Source organism: Moschus berezovskii, chromosome 20, assembly GCF_049115385.1.
Source record: "Moschus berezovskii isolate FMDL1 chromosome 20, NW_MosBer_1.0, whole genome shotgun sequence".
Lineage (NCBI taxonomy): Eukaryota > Metazoa > Chordata > Mammalia > Artiodactyla > Moschidae > Moschus > Moschus berezovskii.
The window spans coordinates 57,605,691-57,620,785 of NC_142479.1; the positions used below are offsets into that span (position 1 = coordinate 57,605,691).

Sequence of the window (15,095 nt, forward strand, 5' to 3'; positions counted from 1 at the left end):
GATTTTTTTAATGGTTGGGCAATCTCCAATAATTCCCATTGCAAAGATGGTATAAATGTTCAAACTACAAAATATAGTTTGGATACAAGGTACCTACACTCATGCAACAAAGACCTAATCGAGAGACCCAATGTCTTGCCTACTGAAAGAGAGATAGCTAGGTTTCCAGAACAGACAGTTCACTTTCCAACCAGGTTTCATCTCAGCTGTAGGAATGACAAACTAGGAGAATGGCCATATCTACCTCTAAAAGGCCAGTCTAAGGTTACTGACCATATTGGCCTGTTAGTCCTGAGCACAGAATGTAAAGAGAAAAAGTATAAAACCTACACTCCTGTGTGTGTCTCATAATAACTAAGACTGGCAATTTTTCCTCCTGAGAAGAGTTAAGACTTTTTTTTTCCCTCTGTAATAATTCTTCCTTAAGAGGCAAGGAATTTGATCTAAAGTTCTACTCTCCCCCTGGACAGGAACAGAAACATGAGGACATGGGAAAAAATACACCCCTACCCAAACACACACAAGAGGATTAAAGGAGATACTATGATTTACCTGGTACAGAGTAAATACTCAATAAATCTCAGCTATTACTATTATGACTATCATAGAGATATGCAATAATTGTAATAGAAAAAAAATTCACAACCTAAAGCTAAATAAATGCCGTGAATAGCACCATGGTTAAAAGCATTACAAGTATGCAGCAATCTAAAAGGTCAAGGTACCTCTGTACGCACTGACAAGGGGAATATCCACAATATAGTGCTAAGTTTTAAAAAAGGTATAAAACAGTATTATAAAATAGTAAGTAGAGTATGGTTTTTAATAAAACAAGACATAGTAAACTGTTACAGCAAAGCAATTAAATAAAAACACATCAAAATGTAAAAAATAACTGTGACTGGAAAATGGGACTATGAGTGATTTACTTTTCCTCTTTTCTGCATTTTCCAACTTAAAAAATAAGTAGGCGTTACTTTATTAGCCAAATTAAAAGTTTTGTATTAAAGTTAATTGATGGTATATTTCATTTGAGATCTTTGTTTCTGCATAAACAGCGATGACCTCACACATTAGGAAAATAACCGTAAGGATACTGTCATTATTCATGAAAATATAAGACAAGGTCTCATAATTTGCTTATTGTGTTTTTTCTTCATAATTAAACCATGTTGGTTAAATCTAGTTTTCTTTGACTACAGTGTGACAAGGATTTTTGTCCATAAATTAAGAAAACATACTTTTTATTAATAAGCTCAGTAAGAAATTACAAAATATGCTCTGAAGCACAGAATCTTTTGATAAATATACAAAGAGTTACAATTTTGTTTATACCGGGTGGATTAACCAATGATTCAGCATTAAAATGAACACCAAATCATAAACTAGTTAACTGAGTCCTTGGCTTTGTGAATAATTTCCTCTCCATGACTGCATTAGTTTGGGAAAGTTCATTAATGCCTCAAAATACATTAAAATTTGGAGAAGAACCTGGAACAATATAACAGGCACTCAATAAATATTTGTGGAATTAAAAAAATTGTTTGATAAATATACCTAGAAAGTTAACCAATATAAGATCCATACGAATTGGGGAGAACGGCACTGTAGTATGTATATTATCATATGTGAAATGAATCACCAGTCCAGGTTCGAAGCATGATAAAAGATGCTTGGGGCTGGTGCACAGGGATGACCTGGAGGGAGGATATGGGGAAGAGGGAGGGGGGAGGGGGGTTCAAGAAAGGGAACACATGTACACCCGGGGCGGATTCGTGTCAATGTATGGCAAAACCAACCAATATATTAATGTAAGGTAATTTGCCTCCAATAAAATAAATTAAAAAAAAAGATCCCTATGAAGAAAACCAACAGAAGCACACACTGTAAGGATATCATCGACTCCAAATTAACCTATATATTTAATGTAATTATAAGAAAATCCCAATGGGACTTAAGCAAACTCAATCTAAACTGTAACTGGCAAAGTAAATGTAGTAGGCAAAATGAGAGGGGAACAAAATTTTTTCTAATTTGTGAAAGCAGCCAAGCAAAATTTCAGAAAGAATGAGACTGGCACTACTAGACACACCATACACAGTAGTTATAACAATGCAGTGGAATACCCTGGCAGTCCAGTGGTTAGGACTCTATGCTTTCACTGAGAGCTTGGGTTCCCTCCTTGGTTAGGAAACTAAGATCCCACAAGCTGCCTGGTACAGTTCAAAAAAACACACACAAAAAACTACATAGTACTAGTATAGAAACAGTTCAATGAAGTAGAAAAAGCAATCCAGAAACACAACCAGGCAAGAATAGGAAAAATTTAGAAACAGCAGAGGAAAGCTGAACTATTCAACAAAAGGCATTGAGACAACGGATTATCCACTTGGGTGGCTTGGGGGGAGGGCAGTGTCAATAATAATAGCTAATGTGTTTGAGAGGTTATTACATGCGAGGCACTGTTTTAAAAGCTTTACACACCTGCAAACACCCTAGCTCATAATTCTCTCTCCTACTGCCAAAATCTAAAGAACATTATTTGCCTCACTCTAGCTAACATTTTTGTTTTCTCACAACACAAGAATATTATTTCTCTCTAATTGATTTTTTAAACATGACTCATTCTGAATTTTGTATACTTAGAAGAGGAAAAAAAAAGCCTAATTTTTAGGTAAATAAACTAAAAGATTGTGTTTTAATCCCACAGCTACCTCTAATTTGACTCAAGTACATATTGGAGCTCCATTTGGTCCCATTCAAGGATCACAGCATCCTATTCTTAACCTTACAGAAGCATCTTAAGGCATACATCTCAAATGTATAGGGAGGTAGAAACCCCCACTTCAGTGGTTTTCAGTATATCCGCTATGCCGTGTAATCATCACCACTCTAATTCCAGGACACTTCCAGCCCTCTAACAAGAAACCTTGTACCCATTATCAGTTAGTCTCAATGCGCGCCTCCCTCATCCCTTGGCAACCACTAATCTATTTTCTATCTCTATGGATGTGCTTATTCTGAACATTTCATATAAATAGAATCATACAATCTGTCATCTTTGTGACTGGCTTCTTTCACTCAGCATAATGTTCTCAAAACCATCGATGCTGTTGCACGTGACAGCACACCATTCCTTTCCAGGGCTGGATCATGTTTCATCATATGGATAACCCACATTTGTTTTATCTGTATTAGCTGATGGATAATTTCCACTTTTTGGCTATTATGAATAATGCTGCTATGAACATTCATGTACAAGTTTATCTATAAATATACATTTTCAATCACTTGCTGGACTTGCTGGATCATTCTATGTTTAACTTTTTGAAGAACTGCCAAACTGTTTCCCACAATGGTTGCACCATTTCACATTCCCACCAGCAGTATATGAGGGTCCCAAATTCTCTACAGCGTCACTTTTAAACTATAGCCATCCTAGTGGGTGTGAGGTAGTATTTCACTGTGGTTTTGATTTTTATTTCTCTAATGACTATGATGGTGAACACATATCTTTCATGTGTTTATTGGTTATTTTCACATAATTTTTGGAGAAATATCTATTCAAATCCTCTGCCCATTTAAAAATCAGGTTTCTTTTTATTGTTGAATTGTAACAGTTCTTTATACATTTTGGATACTAGACTTTCATCAGACATATGATTATTAAATATTTTCTCACATTTTGTGGGCTCTCTCTTCACATCTTGATAGTGTCCCTTGATATATGAAAATTTTAAATTTTGATGAAGTTCAATTTATCTAAAAAAATCACTCTCTTGTTTCTACCACGAGAGACAGAAATCAAACAGATGAGTTTTGCCCGCTGAAAATTTTATATAAATGGAATCACTTCAGTATTTGTGCCTGGAATACCCCATGGACAAAAGAGTCTAGTGGGTTACGGTCCATAGGGTCGCAGAGTTGGACACGACTGAAGCAACTTAGCATACCATGTACTATTCCATGTCTGACATCTACCTTTCAATATTATGATTACAAGACTTATCCAAGTTTTGGCATGTAGCAATAGCTCATTTTCCTTGCTTTTTATAGTGTATAATTATATGAATATGCCACTAATATTTATCCATGAGTTGTTTCCAGTTCTTAATCATGAATACTGTTGCTAACAACATGTCTTTTGAATAACATGCCTCTGCATTTCTACTGGATATCTATACTACATATATATATACACACACACACATGTGTATACACACATATATATATATGTACATACACACTCCCCTACTCCCACACTCTTCAATAGAATGGCTGGATCACAGGCATACATGCACATGTTCAGCTTTATGGGAATTTTGCCTAAGGTATACAATGTGGTGTTCTGATACAAGTATATCTTGCGTAATGATTGCGGTAATAAGCTAATTAACAGACCCATCACCTCACAGAGTTACCACTTTGTGTGTGTGGTAAGAACACTTAAGATTTACTGTCTTAGCAAATCTCAAGAATACAATATTTTTAAAGTTAAATGTAGTTACTATGCTATCTAGTATTTCAAGGTCAGTCAGGGTACCTGATGGAGAAGGCAATGACAAGCCACTCCAGTACTCTTGCCTGGAAAATCCCATGGACGGAGGAGCCTGGTAGGCTGCAGTCCATGGGGTCGCTAAGAGTCGGACACAACTGAGCGACTTCACTTTCACTTTTCACTTTCATGCACTGGAGAAGGAAATGGCAACCCACTCCAGTGTTCTTGCCTGGAGAACCCCAGGGACAGGGGAGCCTGGTGGGCTGCCGTCTATGGGGTCACACAGAGTCGGACACGACTGAAGTGACTTAGCAGCAGCAGCAGCACCAGGGTACCTGATTCTTGATATTACAGGAAATAACTTGCGTTTTCTTAAATGTTTGAAAATTGGATATAGGTGAAGGTATTAAAGGAAAGACAATTCAATAACCCTGAAATCTAGAAATAACAAGGTTGAGTACGCATTTGAAAGGAAATCTTGGGGGGAATGGTCAATAATTTGTAAGAAATTGAATCCAAGAGCTTACAATCCTAAATCAATGGTCCTCAACTTAAGCATTCACTGGAATCACCTACAGAACTCTTAAGGGATTGCAGGGACCCCACCCCCAGAGTTTCTAATTTAATCAAGGTGAGGAGGAGAAACCGTACTTCTAACAAGTTCTCAGGTGATGCTCATTAGCTGGTCTACAGATTCTACTTTGAGAATCAATGCACTAAGAGAAGCAAACAAACAAAAAATAAAAGGTTCATTTCCTTCTACAATAGAAGAGAAGAAAATATAGGAAAGAAGGCTTCAATAATGCTCTTGGTCTATTTCATCCTTTACCTTGATAAAAGTTTATAATTAAGTTTATTTTGATGCTTGATAAGTAGTAAACTGATTCAAAGTCTATATAAACAAACTTAGACTTCATAAATGAAGATCAAGAAAAAGGACTGTATTGGAGGCCAGCAGCTCTTTAAAATTAGATCTATGCTATATTACTAATGACTTGGATAACAGAATAAACAAGAGTATTCAGTAGTTTGGCAGAGAACATAACATTAAAATACAACTATACACCTTGTTCAAAATTATCATTTACTAGGTTAATCAGAAATAGTCATTCATCCATTCAACAATCATTCCATGCCAGGCTCTTTTCTAAACAGTGGGATCTAAGTTTGCTAACATCTCACAAAATTTTGTCAGTACTATTCTCCAGGAGAAAAGTAACTAGGATAACTAAAATGTTTTAATCTCCCCAAAACTGATATTTTTTGGAAGACCCAGAATTAGTAATAATTTCTAGTTTCATTGTCTAAGTAAGAAAATGTTCGTTCATATGCACATAACACTAAAAAACACTTTACACTAAAAAAAAAATCCACTGGTGATGGGAATTCCCTGGCAGTCCAATGACAAGGACTCCCCACTTCCACCGATCAGGGTACAGGTTCAATTCCTAATGGTGGAACAAAAATCCTGCAAGTTGCTCAGCCAAAAAATAACAATAATAATTTTTAAATTAAAAAAAAGTTAATGTTGGATTTCAAAAATGACAACGTATTTGTTACTTTAATAATTTTTCCATTTTCTCTTACCAAAGATCTCCATAGCTAGTACAAAATACATCAGAACTTAAAACTTCATTCCAAATTGAGCAAAGGACGAAAACACTCTGCATTACTCATAAACAGCTGATGCTAATTCACTTGATTTCAAATCTATAGAGTACAAAGTTGCAATAAATTATTAGCACTTTTTGGCTTCACCGTTTAAAAAAAGGAAGGAAAGAGGAAGAGAGGCAGGAAAGAAATCAGCTTATCAGCTTCTTCGAGTAATTCAGCTCAGTTTTACTGAAATGATCTTTATCTCTGCCCCTGTGGAATATAAGTAAAAATATAAGTCAAAATCAATGGCAATAAACTTAAACATAAAAAAATTTAGAGGAGAGACTGAGTTGCTCCTAAAATTCATATGGAAAAGGGCCAAGAAATGCCAAATGAAGAAAAATGAGTGGCTAATCCTACCAGATAGCAAGAATAATATTTAAGCTATGGCAATTAAGACACCGGTACTGGTGCACATACACACGAACAGAACAGTGAAACGGAAAAGAATTCGGACTTAGAATGGATATAAAACAGAGGTAGCATTACAGATCAGTGGGAAAAAGGATGGACTCAATACATGATTGGAGACAACTGGTTATATATATATGGGAAAGATAAAATTAGCTTAATTCACACCAAACACAAAAATAAATTCCAGATGAATCAAACACCAAAATATGAAAAGCAAACCATTAAACCTTTTCAAAAAAAATCTTTCTGCCTTCAAAGCGCGAAAGGATCTTAAAACATATAAGCACACCAACACAGAGGTTAAAAATGGGTGGTTATAACTACAATAAATTTAAATCTAAAACTCTGCTGCTGCTGCTGCTAAGTCACTTCAGTCGTGTCCGACTCTGTGTGACCCCATAGACGGAAGCCCACCAGGCTCCCCCGTCCCTGGGATTCTCCAGGCAAGAACACTGGAGTGGGTTGCCATTTCCTTCTCCAATGTGTGAAAGTGGAAAGTGAAAAGTGAAAGTGAAGTCGCTCAGTCGTGTCCGACCCTTAGCGACCCCACGGACTGCAGCCTACCAGGCTCCTCCATCCATGGGATTTTCTAGGCAATAGTACTGGAGTGGCTTGCCATTGCCTTCTCCGATCTAAAACTCTACATACATGAAAAGATCAGCACTAAACAGCTCAACAACAGCAACAACAAAAAATGGGCAAAGGATATGCAAAGGTAATTCACAGAAGAGGAAACGCCAATGATCAAGATGAAAAATGCTCAATCTCACTAGTAATTAGGGAAAATTGCAAATTTAAACAACAGTATTATTTTATACCTATCATATTGTAAAAATTAAAATATCTCAATATGAAGTGCTGGAGAGGACATGAGGAACAGGTAATCATATACTGTTGGTAAGAACACAAACTTGTATAACTAGGTAAAGATAAAGGTAACTGATTACCCAGCAATTCTATGTAGCAATTCTACAAACAGGGTATAGATCCATATCTCTAGACATATCCTAAAGAAATTCAACATACATATGCAAGGAGATATAAACAAAAAATATGTATTTCTGTATGTACGAGTATTTTCTTCTGTGTGTACCAGAAGAAATAAAATTTGAAAACCACCTAAATTGTCCTCTAAGAAGACAGATAATTGTTGTATATTTAGAAAATAGACTGCTGCTGCTGCTGCGTCACTTCAGTCTTGTCTGACTCTGTGTGACCCCATAGACGGAAGCCCACCAGGCTCCCCCATCCCTGGGATTCTCCAGGCAAGAACAGTGGAGTGGGTTGCCATTTCCTTCTCCAATGTGTGAAAGTGAAAAGTGAAAGTGAAGTCGCTCAGTCGTGTCCGACGCTTAGCGACCCCACGGACTGCAGCCTACCAGGCTCCTCCACCCATAGACTACTACACAATAAACAGAATTAACTCTACATAAGTCCAACATGACAATCTCAAATGAAAAAATTCAGGCTGCAGAAGGAGATATACAATATAACACCATTATATACATTTTCAAAACACAAAACAATATATTGGTTAGGGACACAAACCTACATAGACATGAACAGAAAGGATTTATATCAGCTTTAGGCTAGTGGTTATTTCTAGGGGATTAAAAGATATAAAGCAAATATCACAATATGTAAATACTTTTACAATCTGGGCAGTGAGCACATGGATATAGGTATATATTATTTGCTGTACTTTGCAGCATACTTGAAATTTCTTAAGATATATATGACTTATTCTTGTTTAAAATGCACAGAGCTAGAAATAGTTACAGTCATGCAAGGACTATCTAGTTTGCATCATAAAAAATAATAAGTAGGAAATCATGAGTTTGAATCACTACGAAACTGAAGGCAATGTAAGGTGGGTCTCAGAGCCCATTCAAGGGCATTAACACTGAAGTATGATCAAGGACTTCATTAAGAGATTTTTCCCTAATACACCATAACCAGAATATGGACCCTTCAGAACAGCATTACAACAAGCACCTAGTGCATTGCCAACACAGCTGTTTCCAAGAGTTCACTGTTCCACCAATTCAAGAATTTCTGACAGTAAAATAATATACTTTCACCTTACACCTTTTTGACTTAAATATTTACAAAGAATACACCCACCTTAATCATCAATTCCTCTGGGTTTCAGAAAGAAGCTATCTGATAGTGCTGTAAAGAGTTCAATTTTGTTTTCTAAAATGTACTGCCTTTGAAGATACTTAATAAAATCACAAGAGTGACACACAAAAACAGTAACTATTGCATACAAGATTGCAAAAAGATGATATGCTTTGGACCGCAAAATTCTGACTTAGAAATGGAACTATGAGACATTTTAAATTATTTGTTTTGACTTGTGGTACTGCCCATGAACTGTACCTAATTTACCACTGTGTTCCAATCTGAAGGTTGGTTTTCGGTAAAGATGTCATTCACCCATAAAAATGTTATAAATGGTTAGGATTCTGGACTAGACTACAAGAGCTTTTTCAATATGCTAGCCTGACCCAGACCAACAGCCAGATGAGGTAAATTTCACTTCTAACGTCTTTCTAAACCCTTTTCAACACCTAAGAGTGTTCTCTCCCTCAGATTCCTGTTTAACATCGTCTTGCTCCCAGTTCTTAAAACAAATTACCTCCACTAGATGTAAGGATTTATGAAGAAAACAACCCATTGGTTTTATTCTCCTTAATGCACGTATATTTCCAGAAAGGGACTGCTAAATCTCCAATATGTGAGATGTCTAATAATTTTAAAAGACAAGAGTACAGGGGACTTCCCTGGTGGTCCAGGGTCTAAGACTCGGCGCTCCCAAAGCAGGGGGCCTGAGTTCCATCCCAGGCCAGGGAACTAGATCCCACAAGTCGCAACTAAAAGCTCCTGCATGCCACACCTCGGTTCAGCTAAATAAATAAATAAAATCTAAAAAAAAAGAAAAAGAGTACAAAAAAGTTCAGGCAATGTGGAAAGCCTATCTTCCTCCCTTTCCTTCTTCAGGAGTGGTTTGAGTGGTAGTTTAAGGGACCTAGCATGCAATATCAGAGGAACTTCACTAAGGAACCTCTCCCTACCTAGAGTCAGCTCTCCTTAGCTATAAAGGCTACATTTCAGATTCTTTTCTCTGCTTCTCATTCCATGATTCCAGAGCAGTTGCAGCATGAGAGTTCTGAAAATCAGTGTGGGGGCCGAAGGCAGTGGCAGCCATCTGTACCTGGAGGTCATTTATAAATAAGAGTCTACAGTCAGTGTCAGTAATAAGAATTACAACGTTAGCATCTTGATTTATTATGAGCAAAAATTTAAAAGAGCTGAGAAAATCTATTACCTAATTGAATCTTTCGAAAAGCCAAAAGGAACCAGATATGTTTAAATTGATTGTATTATAAAATGTATCCAACTTGTCATTCCATATTTTTCTCATATAACAAATACACTAAAACAATAAAGACAAAAATTATTTTCTTTCAGGTTCTTTACTTTTAAGATTAGGGGCTCCAAAGTAATTTAAGGGTTAACCAAGTTCTGATGACCTTGCAGCTATATATTGAACAACATCACACAGTTTATTTTTCAGTTTCCCAGATGGACTAAATATGATGCTTTCTTTTTTGGACAGCAAAAGCAAAGGAAAAGAAACACAGATTACTAATGCTATCATCAGCAACAGTGATACAACAAATCTTCAGTTATAGAGCGAACATAAATACCGTTTACAAGATGATGTCAGAATGCCAAAATTAACTAAACCAACCCAAAGCAGTAACAACTCAAGACAGCTTTTCTCCCACAAAGAGGAAATACAGAACCCATCTGAAGAGAATTACAAGGCTCACCCTATTTGTTAAACATGGATAGGTAGCTGTTAGTTATGGCTACAGGAAGAGGAGACAAGACAATCTGAGATGGGCCAAAGGGGTTTAGATTTTCCAAAAGATAGAAGGTAGTTTTCAAAAATTAAACTTTGACAGAGGCTCTAAACTGTTTTAGATAAGAAGGTAAATCTACTCTTTATACCCTGTCAACTAAATTGGGGAACTGACCTGAGTTCAAATCCTAACCTTGCTTCTTGCGGGCTGTGAACCTGCAAGTTACTAAGTCCCTCTCCTGGAGCAAAACAAATTTCACAGGGAGGTTTTGTCTGGATTAAATGAGATACATTTGTAGTTAAGCAACGGTACCTGAAGAGTACTGATATGTGCCAGCCTAGAAGGCAATACTTTGGCCACCTCATGCGACGAGTTGACTCACTGGAAAAGAGTCTGATGCTGGGAGGGACTGGGGGCAGGAGGAGACGGGAATGACAGAGAATGAGATGGCTGGATGACATCACCAACTCGATGGACATGAGTTTGAGTGAGCTCCGGGAGTTGGTGATGGACAGGGAGGCCTGGCGTGCTGTGATTCATGGGGTCGCGGAGAGTCGGACACGACTGAGCGACTGAACTGAACTGAACTGAGAAGGCAATGGCAAGCCACTCCAGTGTTCTTGCCTGGAGAATCCCAGGGACGGCAGAGCCTGGTCGGCTGCTGTCTATGGGGTTGCACAGAGTCGGACACGACTGAAGTGACTCAGCAGCAGCAGCAGAAGAGGGTCTCTAGCAGCATGCTCAAGGCCTGCTTCTGACCCCATCATATCCTACCTTTTATCAATGACTAGAATGGAGACACAGAAGGCAGAGTTATTACCTATGGATCTACGGATGAAAGAACACTGGAAAAGAGTACTACTATGCTACATGAAATGAAAGAATCAAAGAAATCTTCAATAGGTAGCAGAAATGGACCCCAAAAAAGGGAACTGTAAAGGGGGTAAGTGTAAGTCTCACACTTAGGTTCAATAAAACAACTGCACAATACCTAGAATGTAGGGGTATGGGGCGGGGGGTGGGGGGAGTAGTGCTGATTTTAAACGAACACCGGAGCTGTAACTGATTGTAAGTTCAGTATGGGTGGGCCAGGCTTCCCAGATGGCTCAATGGTAAAGAATCTGCCTGCCAATGCAGGAGATGCGGGTTCAATTCCTAGGTAGGGAAGATCCCCTAGAGGAGGAAATGCCAATCCACTCCAGTATTCTTGCCTGAAAAATCCCATGGACAGATGAGCCTGGTGGGTTACAGTCCATAGAGTTGCAAAGAGTCAGACACGACTGAGCACTGAGCACTCAGTATGGGCCAAGAGTGTGATTTACTGCAGAAAAAAGCAAATACAATTTTAGCCTGTATTAGTAACGGTAGTGTCCAGCATCAGAGAATAATAGTTTAAGGAGATTCTTTACTGATCACTGTGTTGGACTCTTGAGCACATTTTATCAATAGAGGAAAACACTGACAAAAGAGAACATTTCCAAAGGAAAGTCACCTAAATTATGAAGGATTTGGAATATGGGATATTTGAGAAATTGGGGATGTTTAACTTGCAAAAAAGAAAAATCTGAGGGAATATGTAACCTGTTTTCAAACAGTGAGGGAGCTATCACATGAAAAAGGAATTGTTTAGTTCTACAGTTTCAAACAGCAGAAATAATATGTATAAAAACTACATGGAACCCCATACAAAAAAGACTTTTCTAATATGACACTAAAATGGGCTAGCTTTATGGCATAGCACCCTCTATCCCTAAAGAATTAAGACAGACATTAGATTCATTTCCAACAAAAATGTATTGCGCGCCTTTGTCCCAGACAGGTACAAAGCACTGATGATGACAGTAAATACAAAACTAATACGGCCTCTGCTTTCATGGAGAGTAAAGTCTAGTAGTGGAGGCAAATAATCACGCTAAAAAATTGTAAATGACAGATAAATTGCTAAGGAAAGGAATACAGTTCTTCAAGAACATATGGAGAGTGGAGTTTGGGGGAGAATGGATACATGTATATGTATGGCTGAGTCCCTTTGCTGTCCACCTGAAACTATCACATTGTTAATAGGCTATACTCCAATATAGGATAAAAAGTTTAAAAAGAGAGAGAAGAGCATATTAACACAGGATCTGACTTGGTATGGGATCAGAATAGGCCTCCCTTGAGTAGCTGAGTGATCCGTGAGTAGGAGGTAAATGGTTGGGAGCAGAACATCATAAAGAAAGGAAACAGCACATGCAAAGTCCTTGTGATAAGAGGTTCAAGGATGGAAAGGCTTATATAACCCAAGCATACGGAGTAAGGCAGTGAGTGGAGATGCAGAAGCAGAACCACAAAGGGCCTTAAAGGCCCAGTTAAGGACTTGGTCTTCTCCCAAAAGTAATGAGATGCTACTAAAGGTGGGGATTAAGTGGCAATGGGCATGGGAGAGAATAATCAATGTGGTGAATGGCATAAGGAGACCACTTGGGAGCTTCCTGCAGTAGTCCAGGCCAGAAATGACAGTGCTTCGGGAAAAGCAGGTGGAAATTAAGATGTAGAGGTGGATGGATAGATTGGAGAGATTTTTAGGACGTTAAAATGACAGAATTCATTTAACTAGTCCAGTGAGTATCTGGATACGGTTTAAAGCAGCAATGCCCAAGCCAGATTCTTTGGCTCTAATAATTAATTCCCTTTTTTTTAAGGGGGGGCGTGGGGTGGGGACAGAACTCAGTGATGAATTTTACTTGGGGACAGAGGATATGGTGATGGAGAAGTATAACAAATGACCCACTCCCCATCTGCCAGGCTTCTAACCTATATAGGTGGATAGATTGTGATGCCATTCACTGATATAGGAAACTGTAAAAATATTAGGTGGGATAAGACCATGGGTTTATTTGAACAAGATGAGTGTGAGGGGTCTTGGTTTTAAATAGTTTGCCATTATGACCTGAAATTTAAAGAACAGGTCTGGACTGGGAATAAAATACTGAGTATCGTTGGCATATAGACAGTGGTTGAAACTGGGCTTAGAAGAGATTGCCTGGGGAGAAAGCACAGACTGAGGAGACGGCCCTGAGGAACATCTGCACTGAGTAACAGAGTAAAGGAGGGTGAGTCTGCAAAAGAGTGGTCTGACTAAAAACTGGAGGGAGGCTGAAGCCAAGGGAAGAGCGTTTTCCATGAAGGAGGCAACGGTCAACAATATCAAACGCTGTTGAGACATCCAGCAAGACAAGGAATGAAAAACATCAATTAAGTTTAGAGGCATGTTTCACTGGGATGATGGAACCAGAAATCAGACTGCAGTGGGTTGAGGAATGAGTGGGAGGAGGGCAAATGGGAGACAAATGCATGAGACAATTCTTATCAAGATTCCTGGCTGTAAAATGGGAAGAGAAAAGGTGACAGCGGTGGGGGTGGAGGGAGAGTTTGTTTCAAGATGGAAAAAGCCTGAGTTTGTTGTTAAAAGGGAGCAGGTGATTACACAGGAATGGGGTTCCTTAGAAGATGGGTAGAGACAGACTCTGAAGCACAGGTGGAGGGAGTTGTTGTTGCGGAGGAAGTAGCTGCAGATAAAAGATAAGGCTGTGGGGAAAAGAGAAAGAGGCCTAATTAAATGACCTTTAAGGTCTCTTCTCACCCTAGAATCTCCTGACTTACAACTGTGTTCAGGGAGCCTATTTGCGTGTATACATAATTTATGCAAACTTATTCAAATATTCCAGTAGAAATTAACCAGTCAAGGACATCCTTATCCCCTAATGACGCAGTTAACGTCCCCAGGTTCATGACCAGTAATCTCTAGGCAGGATCCATCCCTCAGAGAGGTTTTTGCTCAACGCACACTGCAGTACAGCACAGAACCAGTCCTATCTCCCCTAGCCAAACCCATACTACACCGCGATCTCAGAGGCTAAAGGAGGAAGTAAAATTTAAAACCCTGAAAGTACAACACACCCTGCTGCATTCAAAACGACTGTCATTCATAAAAGCAAAACGCGACACCTCAAATCCATCCCCACTCCAAGCTCGAGGCATTTCTGCCTGAGCCGGCAGTGACACGTCCCCCTGATGGCCGAGGGTTAACAGCCAAAGTCATCTGCACCCCCCTCCTCCTTTCCCGAGACCTCTGATTGTGACCAACCAGAAATGGGGTCCCTAATGGTCCCTGTCACAGCCCTTGACCCAATGGAGCTGACAGATGCCCCGCAGCTGTTCCAGAAAAGGCACCTAACAAGCCCTCCTCGTGAGAGGGTGCGGAGAAACCCCTCGAGCCCTCCGACCCGGGCTGGGACGGCCACGAGCCTGCGGCTACCCTGAGAAGCTAGGGGGACAAGCCCCAGGGGATGGAACGGGAGAATTTAAGGAGACCTGGGTTGCGAGGGGCTCGCCTCCCCTCGAGCTTCCTAAGGGGGAAGGAGTTTCTGAGGAGGGCTCATCCCCTGCCACCACTCCCCACTTGCCACCTTCTCTGGCCCGCCGCCCCCTCCAGCACCCCATTTGCTCAGACTCACTCCCCTCCCCTGAGGCCGTCTGGACCTCCCGCTGCCCGCGAGCCTGGCACCCCCGCCTCGAGCCGCGGCTCCCGGGCCAGCACTCACCCGGCCCGCCATCTTCACGGACACGTCCGGCTCCGCCGCTGCAGCTCGGCGCCAGGCAGAGCCCGCCCC

General features: G+C 39.6%; 1 protein-coding gene across 2 annotated transcripts in view; it reads right to left on the bottom strand.

Moving 5' to 3' along the window:
* The window catches only part of NSF (N-ethylmaleimide sensitive factor, vesicle fusing ATPase), a 152,848-nt gene extending 137,753 nt beyond the window's left edge, over positions 1 to 15,095 (bottom strand). The window contains exon 1 of one of the 2 annotated variants that reach the window (XM_055408110.2): positions 15,027 to 15,095. In XM_055408110.2, coding sequence (XP_055264085.1) covers positions 15,027 to 15,038 — 12 coding nt within the window. In that variant the 5' untranslated portion in view covers positions 15,039 to 15,095. Of the gene's footprint in view, positions 1 to 9,645; positions 9,668 to 15,026 lie in introns of those variants that run through there. The other variant, XM_088829180.1, reaches the window with a different exon arrangement.